Source organism: Galleria mellonella, unplaced genomic scaffold (genome assembly GCF_026898425.1).
Source record: "Galleria mellonella isolate WM207_F2 unplaced genomic scaffold, CSIRO_AGI_GalMel_v1 utg3070, whole genome shotgun sequence".
Lineage (NCBI taxonomy): Eukaryota > Metazoa > Arthropoda > Insecta > Lepidoptera > Pyralidae > Galleria > Galleria mellonella.
The window spans coordinates 197,322-216,348 of NW_026442069.1; the positions used below are offsets into that span (position 1 = coordinate 197,322).

The following is a 19,027-nucleotide window of genomic DNA, read 5'->3' on the forward strand; positions in this document are numbered from 1 at the left end:
CTCTGTACCGTGTAAATTTACGCCATATCCCACCCTTCAAATCGAAACACAGCCATGCAAACACAACTGCTTCACGGTTGAAACACGAATGGGACAGAGGTACCCAAGCAATCGACTTTTGTATGAAGTCTCCCTCACCTAATTCCTAACTGTTTTTTGTTGGGGGAAGGGATTTTTAGTAATGGGGAGGTTAGTCCCATGTATATCTAAGGAAATGACGAATAGTTGGCAACCCTAACATAAGGAAGGTGCAGTGATTCGCCGATGACTTAATGACCATGGTATAAACGTTGATAATATCAAATTTTTGCATTGACAGACTAATTTTGTAAGAAGGTGCGGTCCATTTAAGAATAAACTAATATGGTAATTGTAAATTATAGATTTTATTTTATTAATATCATTTGTATAGGTATTATTATGAACCGACTTAAAAAAAAGAGGTTCTCAATACGGTTGCATTGTTAAAAATGGGGATCAGTAGCTCCATTGTTAGCAATACACCCTGTCAGGTTGACCTCCTCGCGGTCCCCCCTGGAAACTATCGTGTTGTATTCCAAGAGGGAGATTTTGTACAAAAGTCGATTGCTTGGGTACCTCTGTCCCATTCGTGTTTCAACCGTGAAGCAGTTGTGTTTGCATGGCTGTGTTTCGGTTTGATAAGGGTGGGATATGGCGTGAATTTACTGGGTACAGAGGAATAACACCTGAGTCCTCAGGAATGGCAACGCATGGGGGTATCATGGGTGAAACAGTATACTCTGTTATGTCCATGGTACTGTTCATGTCTATAGGCGACGGTTACCACTTTCCATCAGGTGGGCCGTCAGCTTGTTTGCCATTCTAAGTATAAAATATATATATATATATATATATATATATATATATATATATATATATATATATATATATATATATATATATATATATATATATATATATATATATATATATATATTTTTATAGTTAAATATAATAAAAAAAAAGAAATCTCTATTCCCCGTAAACCCTCATAATTGCGCAACAAGATTAGTGGTTTATGGCGTTTTACTCGTTGTTGGGATGGCAATTTGCGTGTTGCAATTATGGCCATTTTCATTATAGCATTTAATAATACAATATTTATTATTAATAATATGCAAACATAACATACTGATTAAGTTCTGTTTGATATTAAGAGCCGTTTATATATACACAGCACAGTTAATTTATTTAAAAATTAACCATTTACGACGTCCGTCACAAAAAAAGGGAGTTTTAATGCTAAATATGGTAGTATATTTAACTGTATATATGTTTTTTTTTTATACAACTTACAATGGCAAATAAGCTAACGGCCCACCTGATGGAAAGTGGTAACCGTCGCCTATAGACATGAGCAGTACCATGGACATAACAGAGTATACTGTTTCGCCCATGATACCCCCCATGCGTTGCCATTCCTGAGGACTCAGGTGTTATTCCTCTGTACCCAGTATATTCACGCCATATCCCACCCTTCAAACCGAAACACAGCCATGCAAACACAACTGCTTCACGGTTGAAACACGAATGGGACAGAGGTGCCCAAGCAATCGATTTTTGTACAAAGTCTCCCTCTTTTTTATGTATTAATAGTTGTAGCACTTCAGCTGCCCGCTAACGAAATGCTTTCTTACTGTACTGGGTTGACTGGAAGAGATCTCTGTCAGAGATAAGTGCATCCTTGCTCACAACATTTATTCTTACATTATTTTATATGTAACTTACAAGTGCAATAAAGAATGTATATATGTATATACACACATATATGGTATATCCGCTGTCAAACTGTCCAGTGCTGACTAATTTATCGTTGAATTCGTCACGGTGGACTAACTGACCTGCCTTTTCGTCGTCCCCAATCATATCTCACTGGTGTATACCTCTAGAGTATACCGATAGCGCAGGCGGGGTTACCATTCCATTGTCACGATGGATGGAAGGAATGGGCACCGGCGTCCATCTTAAAACTCCAGCAAAGTCTAACTGCGGTCGCCAACCCGCCTACCAAGCGTGGGAGTTCCCAGTAGTTACTGGCAAAACCTTCCTTTTTGGGGAAGGCCTATGTCCAGCAGTGGACAGTAAACGTCTAATATGGTGATGATGGTGATGATTAGTTTTTCACGATTGGACTCTTTTTTTTTAGGACCTAAATCTTATTTTTAAAATTTACGCTAAGTTTTTTTTAATACGATGTCTATATGCATAATAACATATGCACAATAGTTCGTTAAATTGTGCATATATATAGACAGGCCCCAAAATCTACTTGCAGAGACTGATTGGAAAGTGTATTAGGTCCTTTATTATAAGTCCTGTGGCGAGCTCGCGTAAATGTCAACTAATAACCAATGCTAATATGCTAACAACGTGTCGACACACATTTACATCAGCAGTTGGTATTTGTATAACCGCCCTGTATTTATATCTACACTAATATTATAAAGAGGAAAGATTTATATTCTTGTGTGTATGTATGTATGTTGGTAATGAATAAACTCAAAAACTACTTTGCCTATTTCAAAAATTCTTTCATCATTAGAAAGCTACATTTACCCTGAGCAACACAGGTTAAGAGAAGTTTATGTTTAGCAATAAAATACAAATTAATTAAAAAATTGCTTTTTTTATAGTCGGTTAAAAATCTTAATTCTTGTTAAAAAATTGGTATTATAGTTCACTCTTTGTTATTCGTATTTGTGATCTAATTTAAGTTTTAATACGGTATTATTTCCATTGTTACAGCACGCAAACGCAGTACGCGAATCAGCAAAGGTCATCCTGGAATCCGCTGAAGAGTCTGATGACGCTATCACCCTGGCCAAAGCCCTTCGCTCCAGACCACCAGTCAACATGCTTCCAGCTGCTAAAGCTGGTACCTTCTTCGCCAGAGACAACTTATCAAACTTCATAGACTGGTGTCGTTATGCCTTGGGCATTTTGGAGTGCCTTCTATTCGAAACCGATGATCTGTGCTTAAGGAAGAACGAAAAACACGTAGTGTTATGTCTTCTAGAAGTTGCCAGGAAAGGCTCCGTCTTGGGCATGCCAGCGCCTTTACTGGTGCAGATGGAGAAGCAGATAGAGAGGGAATTGGCTGGTGAAGAGTTACGCCCTGATGATTCTGCGTTGGGATTGGTACCCTCTGGCCCTCAGCCTCAGTTAGTGACGAACGACTTGAGGAGTCTGGACGAGAGGGTCCGGGATCTGGTGGAGAGGTGCTCCTGTCCCACACAGTTCCCCATGGTGAGGGTATCAGAAGGAAAGTACAGGATTGGAGATACCAAGCTACTAATCTTTGTCAGGGTGAGTTGGTTTATTTGTTGATAACATATTTTTAAATTATTGCTTGGGTATAAAGAGTATTTAGCGTAGAATCGAAGTCATTAACAATAACATGTTTACCATTAAAAGTCTGAACTGAAAAACGACAAATAATTGTGACTAAGTGATTAAAATTTATAACGTTTATCTTAAAGACATTCTATTCAGCCGATTTCATAAAGAATGTGATTCTCAATTCGGTAGAACATTTTAAGTTTGTTACTTCATAACTCTGTCAGTTGTAAACTGATTGAGAATTTTTTATATATTTTATATTTATAGATTGGTTCCATAGAAAATTTATCAAAATTAGTTCAATAGTTTAGTTTTTAAATATCTGGTTTTATTACAATAGAATTTAGTTTCTTTGTAGAACCCATTCTTAAATTTTATTCTAATTTAGACAGCTGTTAGGTAGATTATTTCTAAGAACAAAGAAATTTAATCGCACTTTACAATAGCATTAATAAATTGGTCACCGTTCGGAGAATCGTGTCGGTACGAACAACACATGCCCTCACGTCTATGCACCAAGTTGGGGTAGTCTCGGAATAGGAACATGTGTTCAAGTTACTGATAAGTTATGGTTTGTACATAATAAATCAATAAATCAATTCGTATATAATAAATATAAATCACTCAAAACACCTGATTAAGGGGTTTTCAGAAAATCACTCTTAAGAAACTAATTCTTTTAAGTTGAAATAATATGTCTGTATTAACAAGGGCTTTCACTGGACACTGCAAACTAAACAAGCATATGGCCCAGATAGGCTGATGCCCAAAAAGTGTTTGCAGATTTTGTCACAATGAGCAAGAAACGCCGCAGCACTGAATGTGTGGCTGTAGCCCACACATACATAAACGATATATCTCCTTTGAAAAACACACTATATCCAGAGGAGACAAAAAAATCGCTATAAAAAACATCTTAAAATTCCTATCATTAATAGGAATTAGTAGCGAATTTTAAAAAAGGACGAGAACAAAAGATCTTGGAAAGGTCGCAGTGTCAAAGGTTTTTCTGCCTGAAAAAGCCCGTAAATAATAATAATAAATATGGTTCAAATACTCTGAAACTCTGACTCCTTGTTTTAGGAATAGTTATAATATACTTCTTAATCAAATTAGTATCGCTTAATTGATACGATGTGGCCTTCGCGGCTTTAATGTCTTCACGTAGGTTCCAACGCCCGCTAGTTCTCTTATCAACGCATATAAATGTATGTAATGCGGTTACATTTTCGTTTCCTGCTCACCTCCAATGACTGTCTGTTTATATTAATTATCTTGTCTGTTTACTGTATTATTGGAGCAATTAATTAATTAAATATTCTCAGAATATATATTGTCTGGTCTTTAAGTTACGATGCATTTATCAACATCATCTCGGCCATTTTCTGTTCATTGCTGAACATAGTTCTCCCCCATAGACTGCCATCCTAAGCTACTTGCATCCCAGCATCGTATTCCCTAAGATGCACTATTTTTGAGTAATATCTAATCTACAGAAAATAGGTGGATCTTAATTGTGATTTTGGAATCTTATTTGTGAAAAGATTGATACAGAATATTACAAAGTAAGAATTACTAATATTATGTCTGATGAATAAGCCACAATGGACCAAATGAGCTGATTTCATCCTCACCTACCATTCCTCACTGGTACCCTGTTAACGTGAACCAATAGCTCCAACTAAGTTACCATTCTATTTTCATTACGAAATGATAATGTGCTTCATGTTAATGTTCTGATAATGTATAGTTAATTGGAGATTAATAAATTGTTTAGAGACAGTGTAATCTCAGATACAGAGACATTTTAGCTACCAGAATGGGTCAGTTATCTCTTCTGTCAAAAGTGTGCTGGTACGTTTCTTGTGAAGGTGCTTCTTGGAGTTTTCTCATGGGAATAAGAGATAAAGGGTTCATAAATGCAAAGTTGCAGGAAATTGTAACTATTCTTTGTTGCATTTGTAAAAAAAACAAGGTACAAGATGTAAAAAGGTACAAGATGACTGTAGTACCTAAATATAGTCATATTTAGAAGGTGGAAAGATTATGGATCTTGTAGGCTTGAGTTTATCTCGGAAAGATGTTTGACTTTTTACAAACCATCCAACCTTGGTAAATGTATTGAGTTGAAATCAACACCTTCTATCGCCCAAGGCCCAGTTTAGTATCTGAGATATCTGACCCTTTGGCTTGATTGACAGATACAGCCACCTAATCTTACTTGACCTTCCAATTTCCGTTGAATACTTCATCAACAAAGATCAATTTAAGTTTAATATTTCACTCAAATTGTTTGCACGAATTAGTTTTGTATACAACTCGTATAAATAACCTTATGTTTTAGAACATAATTTAAATCACTAGCAATCTTTATAGAATACTAGAATTTAGATACTTATCACTGAGATGGCTTCAGATTCTCCTTTAAATCTCTATTTTCATAATAAAATGGCTAATGATATACGGGTCATTAGTAGCAAATTACTTTAAATAGATGTTTATTTTATATTAATTAAATTTATCCTGTCCTGCAAATAAGGCCAAGTTTTCTTAACAATATGAAGCGAATCGATTTGACCAAACAAGGCATCGAGTGTTTCGATGAATCATAGATTGCTTCGACTTTAATGGAATTAGATCGACGTACGTTTGGCCTTAAGCCGAGACTCCTAAATGGGTGTGAGCTTAGCTATTTTTAGAACCATGCTGGTATTTCTGTTTATCTAGCTTAGTTACTATAAGCGGTTTTAAATGCTTTTCGAATTGTGAATTCAGCAAATTTATAAAGTAAGCATAATTTAGTTCTATTCTAAATAAATTCTTTCCTTTACAAGATGAAGCCATGACCTTAGACTTGTTCCAAAAAGACAGTGGATGTAGATTGCCCAGGAACGTCTTTTAGGATCATCACTGGGGGAGGCTTGTCTTAGACAGGGAACAAATTGATAGGTGATGTTGCCTTTAAAAATTTTTTTTTTGTATTAATATTTGATTATGACCTTGGTATTGTTACAGTTTAATACACTATTTCACCTTTGGATACAAACTTAGAAATGTTTGTATTATTGAAAGGTGAAGCAGTGTATTAAATTCACGAGATCCGGCACAAATAATAAAAAAAAAACTTTGCAACTCAAACGACAAATTCTTTACCATCAAACTGACAAAAATAAAAAATCTTGTTTTTTTTTCAGATTCTTCGCTCTCATGTCATGGTCCGCGTTGGTGGAGGCTGGGACACACTAGCTCACTATCTCGACAAACACGACCCCTGCCGCTGCAAAGCCCAGCATCGATCAACACTCTCCGCGCGCCTAGCTCGCCCCAAACAGAGCCTAGTTGGTGCAACAGTCACATACGAACGAGACCCTGGCCCCACCTCCTTACCTTTCACCAAAAATGACAAAAACGATGAACCCATGTCGCTTCAGTACCCTACAAAGCCTTACAATGACTCTACATCACGGATTTATAATTCAAATATGTACAGTGACGCGCCAACCAGTCTTCCTTACTTGGGAGATGTAGATAGAGCATCGTCTCCAAGCAGGAAACAGTTAGGACCCAGAACAAGTCCAGATAGAAAAAGTTCTTCGCCAGACAGGAGACCTAAGATAGTATCGTCCAATCATTTAGTGCCTACACCTCACGGAAATAGAAATAAAAGTCCGCGACCTGTGTCCCCAGCGCCACAGGCGGAGAGCGCGTCTGATAACGGTTCTGAGGTGTCTGATGAAGGGTACAGGAGCCTAGGCGTAGTGGCCGGGTCTACGCAAGGATCACCGTCAATCAAGAACACGAATAGATATTCGATTCTCAGCCAGAACTCTATGGATGATGCTGAATATAACGGTAAGTTTTTTTTTTGCTATTATATTCTCTGGTCTAGGTGTTTCGGGTTATGCCTCCAGATGTTTATAGTTCCTCATAACACAGGAATTCGTGGCTGAAGATCAGGTGATTGGTATGCATGTATTGTGAATTTAAAAAAAAATCATGACATGAGCCGTTCATTGACCACTGCTGAACATAGGCCTCTCCCATAGGGGAGAATTTGCTAATAGTAGCCATGCTAATGGCAGGTGGATTGGCATTCGCAGTTAGGCTTTTGGTGATATTTTAAGCGGGACTCTGCTGTCTATCCCTCGACTGTTAAGTTCCTTTAGTCGTCTCTACTCTCACGTGAAAGGAATAGTGACCCATTCTATGCCGGGACCACACGGTTTAGAATAGAGAACAAAAATATATACAAAACGTTAATAACTCATCCGGAATGAGCATTACAAAAGTTATTTCCGTTGTTTCGCATACTGATCAAATAAATTACTATAGTATGTTACTAACTAGGAGTTTCAGCAATACTAGAGGGGACATGTATTGCGTTACAGTAGGCAATTGAGCGTTTAGTGATCGTTGCTGTTTAATTGATAAGCGAATAGCGATTTGTCATATAGGAGTCCACGTTTGTTATTTTCAAGAGAGTGGAAATTGTTTTATTGTTAAAAGTTTCGTCCGCATACATTATATTTTAATTTAATAATTACCGGTTTAATATACGTATAATTAGATCGACATTGACTGAGTTAGGCTCGTGCTCACATCACATTCGCTCATGACTAAGTATTACGAATCGATTCCGAAACTAGTCGAGCTTTTTCGATCTAATTACACATAAATCAAGCCAGTAATTATTAAATTAGAATTAAAATGGAGTGTTTATCTCGAAGCATAACAAATACATATTAAAATGTATTATGTAATACATTTATAGTATAATAAAGTGTACAAATAAACAAACAAACATGGACGAAATTGTGGATATGTCAAAAAAGATAATCAACTTGGCTAACTAAATCGCTTCTCCGCACGCTACCGCTCGTCCCTCGGCCCGTATTTTTGCAAACATTTCGCAACGGTGTCTACGTCCGCTATTGTCAAGTGTGGTCCCGTTAAATTGCCTGTTACTGCATCAATGGACGTGTGTCGGTCGGTTTGTTACGCTTTTACGCCGTACACAATAGATTTGCGATATGAAAAACTAATTGTTTACACCATACGGCTAGTCTAATGCGTCTAATGACTATATAGTCATCTATTTATGTTTTTTTTATACCACTGAAGTGGCAAACAAGCTAACGGCCCACTTGATGGAGAGTGGTAACCATCGCCTATAGACATGAGCAGTACCATGGACATAACAGAGTATATTGTTACGTCCATGATAACCTCCATGCGTTGCCATTCCTGAGGACTCAGGTGTTATTCCTCTGTAGCCTGTAAATTCACGGCATATCCCACCCTTCAAACCGAAACACAGCCATACAAACACAACTGCTTCACGGTTGAAACAAGAATGGGACAGAGGTACTTAAGCAAACGACTTTTGTACAAAGTCTCCCTCTGGTAATCATTCATATATTTCTTTAAAACATTATCTTTCAAATATGCAACCATATTTTTCGCACATAACATTTTAAATTTTAATACATCACAGTTTTGGTTATAAATGTAATTCCCTGTCGTGTGGAATTCATACGTAATCCAAATATACAATTTCAAATGTACACCCATATTTGATTCACTCGAAACAATGTTTATTTGGCATTCCATTCTATGTGTTGTTTACATTACTCTGTAGTCTAAACTTGGAGAAACATTCCTTGGAGAAACATAAATTGCTCTGGTAAATTCCTTCAACGATGTACGAAAAGTGTTCAATTTGAACATATACATAACCTATTTGTTTATTAATTTATTTAAACTTTAATGCACAGTGTAAAAAAAACAGGGGATGGTGTTCTCTACCAGTTAACCGTTTTTTTATTGGTGGAAAATGGAATAGTAACCCCGCCAGCGCTAACATGATACCCTGGCGGAGCACCAGTGAAGGGTGATCGATGAGGATGAAAACAGGCCAGTTAGCCCATCATGATGAGTTAACCATGATAGTTTCCAGGGAGAACCGCGATGTGGTCCACCTGGTTAGGTATATTGCTAGCAATAGGATTTTCAATCTCCATTACTAACAATCCCTTTCCCCCCACCAGTTAACCGTTGGGTAAACAGCGACATAGGTAGGCGGTGCGATAAAATTTTTTTGTTAATAATGATAATGGAATGGTAACCCCGTCTGCGCCATCAGTATAGACTGTCGGGGCACCAGTGAGGGGTGGTAGATGATGATGAAGCTGGTCAGTTGGCGTATAGTGACTAACGATAAATCAAACACAATAGTTTCCAGGGGAACCGCGTGGAGGTATACCTTATAGAGTATATTGCTAGCAATCCGATTGCTAATCTCCATTACTAACAATCCCTTTTCCCCCTTGCGTTAAAGATATAAAAAAATTTAAAGTTGTCCACAGCTGAATAGTGACACCTCCCCTTTGGGGGGTTTTGCAACTACTGCCACGCGGGGGGAAAGGGATTGGTTAATAATGTGGTCTAATAGCCCCATTGATAGCAATATACCCTATCAGGTCGACCTCCACGCGGTTCCCCCTGAAAACCATCGTGTTTAATTCTTGTCGAATTCATCATGGTGGGCTAACTGACAGGTGAGCTTGACTCTGTAAGAGTTCTTTTCTAATAATCCTTGAGTGGAAAGTAGCATTAAAATATGTTAATTTATCACGCTTACGGCTGAACGGATTCGAATGAAATTTGTTACATGCACCGGTTATATCTAGCTTAGAACATAAAATATTGTATACGAGTACTGATTCACGCGATTATATATTTAAAATCACTATTAAAAATAAACTAAATTAAATACAAGTAAATTTAAATTTACCAGTGGGAGACTTTGTATAAAAGTCGTTTGCTTGGACACCGATGTCCAATTCGTGTTTCTATCATGAAGCAATTGTGTTTGCATGGCTGTGTTTCGGTTTGAAGGGTAGAATATGGCAGTGAATTTACAGGGTACAGAGGAATAACACCTGAGTCCTCAGGAATGGCAACAAAGCATAAATAGATGACTGTATAGTCATTAGACGCATTAGACTAGCCGTATGGTCCTGATCCTCAGGAATGGCAACGCATGGGGGGTATCATGGGCGAAACAGTATACTCTGTTATGTCCATGGTACTGCTCATGTCTATAGGCGACGGTTACCGCTTTCCATCAGGTGGGCCGTCAGCTTGTTTGCCATTCTAAGTTGTATAAAAAAATCACATAAGAAAACTAGTTTCAAACTAAATTTCCAATAATATCCAACATCGACACTAAGTACACTATTTGGTTATGTTATGACCTAACATCACGTCTTCAATATTTCATTGTATTCTAAAAATAATATGCCAAAACTGGTTAGGCGAGACCATTTGTCTGGGATACATTTAGATATGCAAATATTTTCTGTCCTATGTTTAACATATGAGCGGGTTTTTTTTTACCATACATTATATCCGTTGATATACGAAAACTCAAACAATCAAATAAAAGGATGAAAGTTATTTTTAAGTTTAAAGTTTTAAAGTTTAAGTTTTAAGTTAAATTGAGCACGTCCTTTTTTTGAAATCGGTTGAAAATTGGCTAATTGTTTTTAGCTATTTGTACGTTGCTTTCACTTGCTTCTTATGGATCCAAATTCGATCCCATATTCCTCAGTGCGCGGTAAACAAACAGGTCCTTGATTACAATTCACGCTGCGTTACAAATTCTGGCGCCAACTCGCATCTTGTTCTTGGATTTTACTTGTAATTTTAAATTTTATGTTAGCGTTTCTTCGTAACCAGTGCATGGAATTGAATAATACTGTATTCCTATAAATTTATGTCCTTATAAATTTTAAATCTCTCTTGACGTGTACACATTGTTTGTTCTTGGGAATTTATAAATTGTTAAGTTTGATATTCACCAAGGCATAATACGGATAGTTCACTATTTATCTTCACGACCAGTCCGTTGCAGGGTAGATAGAGAGGACTAAATAGCAAAGAATTTTATTCTTAATATGTGTTCGTGTTATGGAGACTGTATGAACACTCATTTTAAACTCATCCCAAAGAAGACTTCCGGATGAAGTCGAAACAAATGTCGGAAGTGACAAACACAGTAAGTTCAGAAAATGTTCTTTATTACACACACATACACACGTACACACACGCAAGCACACGCGCACGCACACATACACACACACACACACACGCGCGCACACACACACGCACACACACGCACACACACGCACACACCCACACACACGCGCACACACGCACACGCACGCACGCACGCACGCACGTACACGCCCGCACGCACGCATACTTACACACAGACATATAATTATTAAGTTAAATAATGAACATAAGTTTTAAAAATAATATATTAAAATTAGCCATAGATATTAAAAGAATCAATTGCTATTAACGAGTTGGATTGCGTTAGGCAACCTTGCCAAGTCACCCTTTCGGTCTGTCAATCAGATCAGCTTTATAATGATGGCCATATGAGGCGTGGGTGGTACACTTCGTCCGCTGGTGACCATTTACGTCTCTCAAGAATGCGGCCTGCATCTAACGATAGCTTCTAACTATACCTACTGGCGGGTTTCGCCATTGTCGCTCCCGCAAGGTCTCGGTAATTTGTTGTTATGGACTAATTTTAACGTGGATTTCACAAGAAACATAACTTTGGTAGTACTTCAGTATTTCTGAAGAAGAAGAAGGAGGATTTATTTATTTATTTATTTTTATTGACTCCATTACAAAAAAATGTGTGGTACAAAAGGTGGACTTAATACTATATAGCATTCTCTCGCAGTCAACCTTTGGCAAAACAGAAATTTTATTATGCAGCAAAAAATTACAACACATACAATGGAGAACTACTGCACATTATGATTATATATATATGTATATATATATATATATATATATATATATATATATATATATATATATATATATATATATATATATATACATGCATGAATACATTAAACAAATATTACTTAAATATACAGATATATATCATAAAACATACATACATATATAAATATACATACATATTTATAGATTATATACTATACTACAGATGTTCTCTATTCGATTGTATTATTTTTTATGTTTGTTAGCATTTGTTGTTTGTTATAATTCATATTATAACTCAGTCAGTTGTAAACCGATTTGGAATTTTTTTTTTTTTATCTCGTTACCTACTTATTTATTCTTTAATTCTTTCTAACCAAAGGTTGTCTGGAAGAGATTGCTTAGCAATAACACCGCCTTTTGTACTATACTGTACTTATTAAAAATTTTTAAACAAATCTTGTAATTTTAGGGTAATAAACTGGTAAATAAGAAAATATTTTTTGTACAATAGTAATAATAATAGTAACTATAATTTGAAGTATGACACCAAAAATATTGTTTAGTAAGAATCTTAGTGAATAAAATTAATAAATATTCCAAAAAATATCAAAAGAGTAATAAAATACTTATAATTATTTGGGTATCCATAGCTACATAGTTATTATTATAAATATATATGTTGTTTGTGTTAAGAAATTACTCTAAATTGACTGTAATTTTTGTTTTTGTGCTTAATTTAATTTATTTTTTATGTACTGTATGAATTTTATTGTACCTACTATGACATTCAAATACAAATAGGTAAATAAAATAAAAAATTTTGATTGGCTGATTATTTAAAAGGTTTTCAACTAAAAATAGATTTTCTTGTAACAGTCAACAAGTTTTAGATAACATAACAGGCCATAACAGACATTTATGGTAAAATTCCATTACGACACGGCATACCAGGAATGGCTAACCATGTGAAATTGGATATTTAAAATAATTTAGTTATTATATCCAATCCTTAAATGGGCATCGTCCAAACCATTGGAACATTACTTCATTGTGATTTATTTTATAATGGACCTTGGAATAGACAAGGAATATGGAAGTGAAAGATTATCAACAGCAATTATTAATGTTTGTCGAAGCATTTTATATAAGTTTTATTATAATAAAACTTGTTTTATGGCTATACAAGTTTTTGCTTGTTTATGAGAGATCTCCTTTTATAGATAGGCTAGTTGACTCGTTATTTGTTTTGCCTCCATCGCCATCTACCGCGTCTATTTTCAAAGACTTCAAAATAAAACAGGCTCTCAATTCGATTGTAATTTTTATGTTTGTTCCCTCATAACTGCGTCAGTTTTAAATAGATTTGGAAAATTCGTTTTTTATCTGAAAGTATATATTTACAGGTTGATCTCGTAGAAATTTTATCAGAACAAGTTCAGTACTCAGTTTTTTTAAATCAAAATATCTGGTTTTATCATCAATAAAGTCGTTTTTATGTGAAACGAAATTATTTCTTATCGCAATGATAATTATTCTATCTTTCAAGCTGTAGCACATTCATAAAGTTTTATTGAAATTGGTTGAATGTATTCGGAGATAGGCGTGAATGACTATCATTACATGGGTTTTTCATATGTCAAAATATGCAACTCAAATATGTTTCTTTCTAATTCCAGAGCGTCTCGACCAAGACGACGGCTGTCCTATAGACAAGAACGAGCGAGTCGACGTTTACGTGAGTTTAACCACTGGCCTTAGGAAGACTGATTTCTCCGACACATTCTACGGAGGCAAAAAGACCAGCTCAATAGACGACAAGTCGAACAGAGGCAGTCCAGAACGGATAGTGACAGAGAGCAACAATTCTCCGAGTAAAAATCTGAGACCATCAAGAGACTCCACGGATTTATCCACAAAAACCATCAAAGGTCGTCAAGCCAGTCGTATTCCTCACTCTCCGGTTAGAACGAGGACGCCAAGCCGTGCGAACACCCCAAGCCCAAAACATGCAGCTAATCCAGTTCAAACGTCGCCTAAATTAGCCCCCAAATTGCCTCCATCCGCTAGAAACACTTGGAGTGGCAGGACTGCTCCCAACCAAGCGAAAACTAAATCTAGGCCAACAATCGGAGCTGATACCTTCGATAATCCAAATAAATCGCCCAAAACAAAGACTAAAGTGGCTCCCCAAAATGAGGCATTCAAAAGGAATTCTCCTCTGAGGGCCAGCAGCGCAACGTTGAGATCACCACCCAGTAATAAAACATTAAGCCCATTATTGGAACACATTTTGAGATCAACAGAGACTGCGAAAGACGACGCAGCGGTTTTAGAAAAGATGAAGGAAATCATCAGGACTTATTCCAAAGGTGAAGACTCACTGTCCAGGACTAGTTCCAAAGACTCTGATTATGCTGACTTCACATCGGCTTGGGTGATGTCCGACGGTAAACTGGAAAGGTCGACCAGTACAAGGCAATTGGCTTCACCAAGGAAAGATCCGAGGAATGGTGCTTCTAGGATACCAGCTCCGGTGTCCATTGGATGCAGGAGGTCTACTTCCACATCGCAGTTTCAATGACAAAACTCTCACGACAGCGAGGGGACAAGTGATAAGTGACCCAAAGACTAAACTGGCGAACTCGAGCTGGTAATTTGATGTTTTAACTGATTTAATTTAGATAGGTTCGGTGTGATAGTAAAGATTCATGTTGGCAATAATTGAAAAGATAGCGGGCGTTCATATTATGGTAATGTTTTTTAATGGAATTTACATTTTTCTATGGTTAGATCGGAATAATTCGAGTGATTCTCCTATTTCGAGAATGTATTTATCATTTATTCTATAATATCTTGCGAAAGTAGGTGTAGTGGACTTCGTATTTTATCATTGATCAATTAATAATAAACTCTATCGTTATTTAATCTTTAAAGTTTATTATAAATTGACAAATTTCAATTTTTATCTGTCTAACCTAGTGTAGTACTAATTATTCTATTGATTAGATAATATGTACTAACAAACTGCAAATTTTTATCCATAAATAAAAAATTAAAGTAAAATGAAATTTAAATTTCTTACACTTCTGCAATTGCATAATGAAATTGCAAAAATTGCAAAAAAGTTAAACTTATTTCTGGATAAAAGATTGTATTTAGATTCGCTCTAAAGTTGGCTAAAAGATGGTGCTAAGTGATTGATGAAATTATGTTTTAATTTTAATTTAAGTTAGTATCACAAATTGACGAACATTTATTGTGCTTAGGTTTTATACAACCTAAGTAAATATATATATATATATATATACATTTTAATTTTGATATAACGACCACAAGTACAATATGTATTTCGTCGAAGATGAATAGAAATTAGTTAATTTAAGTTTATTATAATTTTAAGGTACAATAATAACCCGGCGTAATTTACTTTTAACAAAATAAATAAATAAATAGATGAGTAAGTATCCGGACATTTGCATTTAATATTAAAAATGTATCATTCCATTTTATAAAGCCGGGACATTGGCAATTTTAATTTTCTATATCACACAGTAATCTCAAATCTCGTGTTTTCCTTTTTTTTTTTCTTCAGAATGTAGGTTGTGAAAGGATAGGAGCTTATAATATTTTTGTAGTGTTAAAATTTAAATTACATGTTTGCATTTTTGCAAATATTCAACAAAGTTAGTGTTGACAGATTAGACACATGTGGCATTCTACAATTATTGTAGGGAGGAACGACTCATCCAATATCATACCTCATTTTAGTATACCGCTATGAGTTAAGAAAAAAAAAAACAAAACAAAATATTTTTGCACTAACATTTTAAAAGTTGGAAAATTGCAATTTTAAATTACATTATAAATAAATCACGTCGTAACCGTCCGACAACATAAAGACATACCTACCTATATAGGTAGTTGTAGAAAGTAATTCATACATATAAAATTAGGTTACTTCATTCATTTTAATACATAATTTAATGATTAAGTTAAATTAATGATTGAAGTTATCAAAGTTGCATTGTAAAATTATATTATTAAAAAAAAAAAAACTTTGGTTTGGCATGCATTATTGCATTGAATTATCAGTGTTTATTATAATTATATTATATAATTGCAAAATTTGCTATAATTTCTGTCTAACATAGATATAATCGCGCGTTGTAATTTTAAATTTTGCAAAAATATTAAACAGTTATCTTTTGCAATTTGCAAAATAGTTAAAACAAAAAAAAATTGTAATGCTCTACCTGTTTAATTTGTTATCGTCTATTTTAATAATAATCTTGCTGTCAAATGACATATATTTTATTTGTAATTTAATAAAAACAATAGCAAATTATTGGAATCAATTTCTTAAACAAATATGAGCAATTTTTTAAACATTGTTTCTTCTCAGTACTTTGTTAATTTGTAATAAAATTGAAAATGATTGATTAATTTTGATGTTAATCGTCAATCAAATCTACTTTTTGATTGGAATAAACAGCCAATACTAAATTTTGTTTGTGTTTATTTCACTGGTAAAATGTATTTCTGGCTATTGTTTACTGCAATCAAAAACATTTTTGACCGATTGACTATTTTGATTGATTCAAATAGTTATTGTAATAATTATAATATATGAGAAAGAGGATAGCTTCAAGTCTTGATACAAGAAGTTTTAATACAACATGAAAAACGTTTCTGACTTCCCGTTTTAATAAATTATTAATAAATTAATTAGGCTTGCAGTGAGTAAAATGATAGAGAATTCTGTAAGCAGGACATTTAGAAGTTGTTTAAAAAACTAATTTGTTCATATTTGTTTAAAAAACTAATATTGTTTTAATATCAATAAGGTCTGTGCTTAACCGCCATATGTTTTAATCAATGTAAGTAATTACAGTTTTAAATGATATCAAAATATCTATTTAATTATTTTAGTTGATTATTTTATTGATACATCCATTTTTTGTTTGTATTGTTTAGTTTTATAAAAAAATAAACAATTTTGCCCGAAATATATGACAGTTGAGAACAGGCCTATGTTAGAGGCTAAGATGTAATTTAGTTTATTCCTTCGACATAACGTTACCAGTGTCTATGCCATAGAAATTGTTATAATTCACTGAATAAATCTTAAGACATTGATGATTATTTTTGTTTCATCATCATCACCATCATCATCGTAATATTTAACATATAAATACATTATATACATTTTTTTTATTCAACTTAGAATGGCAAATAAGCTGACGGTCCACGTGATGGAAAGTGGTAGCTATCGCCTATAGACATGAGCAGTGACATGGACATAACAGAGTATACTGTTTCGCCCATGATACCCCCCATGCGTTGCCATTCCTGAGGACTCAGATGTTATTCCTCTGTACCCTGTAAATTCACGCCATATCCCATATCACATATAATAAGACTAATATAAATATATATAAAATATATAATATAAATAAATATGTATGTATGTAATCTTTATCATCATCATGTCTGTCTTTACCTATTTACTGCTAAATATAGGTTTTCCCCTATTGGGAACTTTTGCCAATAATGGCAGGCGGGATTTTTTTAATTTTTTTTAATGGATGATAATGGAATGATAGCCCCACCCGCGCTATCGGTATACACCGGCGGGGCACCAGTGAAGGATGATAGGTGAGGATGAAGCAGGTCAGTTAGCCCATCGTGACGAATTCAACAAGAATTGTTCACGATGGTTTCCAGAGGGAACCACGTAGAGGTCGACCTAATAAGGCATATTGCTAGCAATGGGGCTGTCAAACTCCATTACTAACAATCCCTTTCCCCCCATGATTTTAAGGTTTGACAGTTCAATTATAAAAATGAAAAATTAAGATTGTGACTCAAACGAAAGGAAATGTAACTTCAACCTTTTCTTGAAAGAGGTAATTGAAGGACTCTCTTGTGTGTGGGAAGGGAGTTTGTTCCATAATTGGGCAGCTCGATACGAGAAAGAGATGCCCATAAAATGTGTTCTACACAATCCGTTTAAAAAAGCAACTGCTCAAAGAGTATCTAATATATTCCTAGAAGATATTGATAAAGAAAAAAAATTACCAAATGACAATGTCAAGCAGAGTTCTATGCAAAAAATTCGGGATTCCTTTCGTTCTTAGGTTCTATAGTTATATTGGGTGAAACAAACATCGTAATGCCACTAGTATACATGATGTAACATATAAATATAATGATATATGTGATTCCGTATTTTTGGAAGACAGCATTCTTTCTTCTGATACTGATACTGTTTACTCTCCGTCAGGGGTTTAATGAGAGCCACCAGGAGGTGTTAGGTTAAGGTAAAGTCTTGGATTTGGCTTTTGGCCACAACAGAATATCAGTGTTTTGCTCTTTTGAGGGCAAAGCAATAAGCTGATTTGTGACCAGTCTGTGGCACTCACGAGATTTTTTTTTTATACAACTTAGAATGGCAAACAAGCTGACGGTCCACCTGATGGAAAGTGGTAACCGTCGCCTATAGACATGAGCGGTACCATGTACATAACAGAGTATACTGTTTCGCCCATGATACCCCCCATGCGTTGCACTTCCTGAGGACTCAGATGTTATTCCTCTGTACCCTGTAAATTCACGCCATATCCCACCCTTCAAACCGAAACACAGCCATGCAAACACAGCTGCTTCACGGTAGAAACACGAATGGGACAGAGGTACCCAAGCAATCGATTTTTGTAAAAAGTCTCCCTCTGGTGAAAATTGTGTAACCTATTTTATGTACTTTCTTTTTCTTTGTATATGTTTTGTTTCATTTCTTTAAGTACGTACCAGTAGCTAATGTGACTTGTGTGCTGTAAGTGATGCAAATAAATTATAT

General features: G+C 35.1%; 1 protein-coding gene across 2 annotated transcripts in view; it reads left to right on the forward strand.

The window, feature by feature from the left end:
- The window catches only part of LOC113519368 (GAS2-like protein pickled eggs), a 195,721-nt gene extending 178,414 nt beyond the window's left edge, over nt 1-17,307 (forward strand). For both annotated transcript variants that reach the window (XM_052895736.1, XM_052895735.1), the window contains exons 3-5: nt 2,767-3,327; nt 6,555-7,212; nt 13,848-17,307. In XM_052895736.1, the coding sequence (XP_052751696.1) occupies nt 2,767-3,327; nt 6,555-7,212; nt 13,848-14,752 (2,124 nt within the window). In that variant the 3' untranslated portion in view covers nt 14,753-17,307. The remainder of the gene's footprint in view (nt 1-2,766; nt 3,328-6,554; nt 7,213-13,847) is intronic.
- The last annotated feature ends 1,720 nt before the right edge of the window (nt 17,308-19,027 follow it).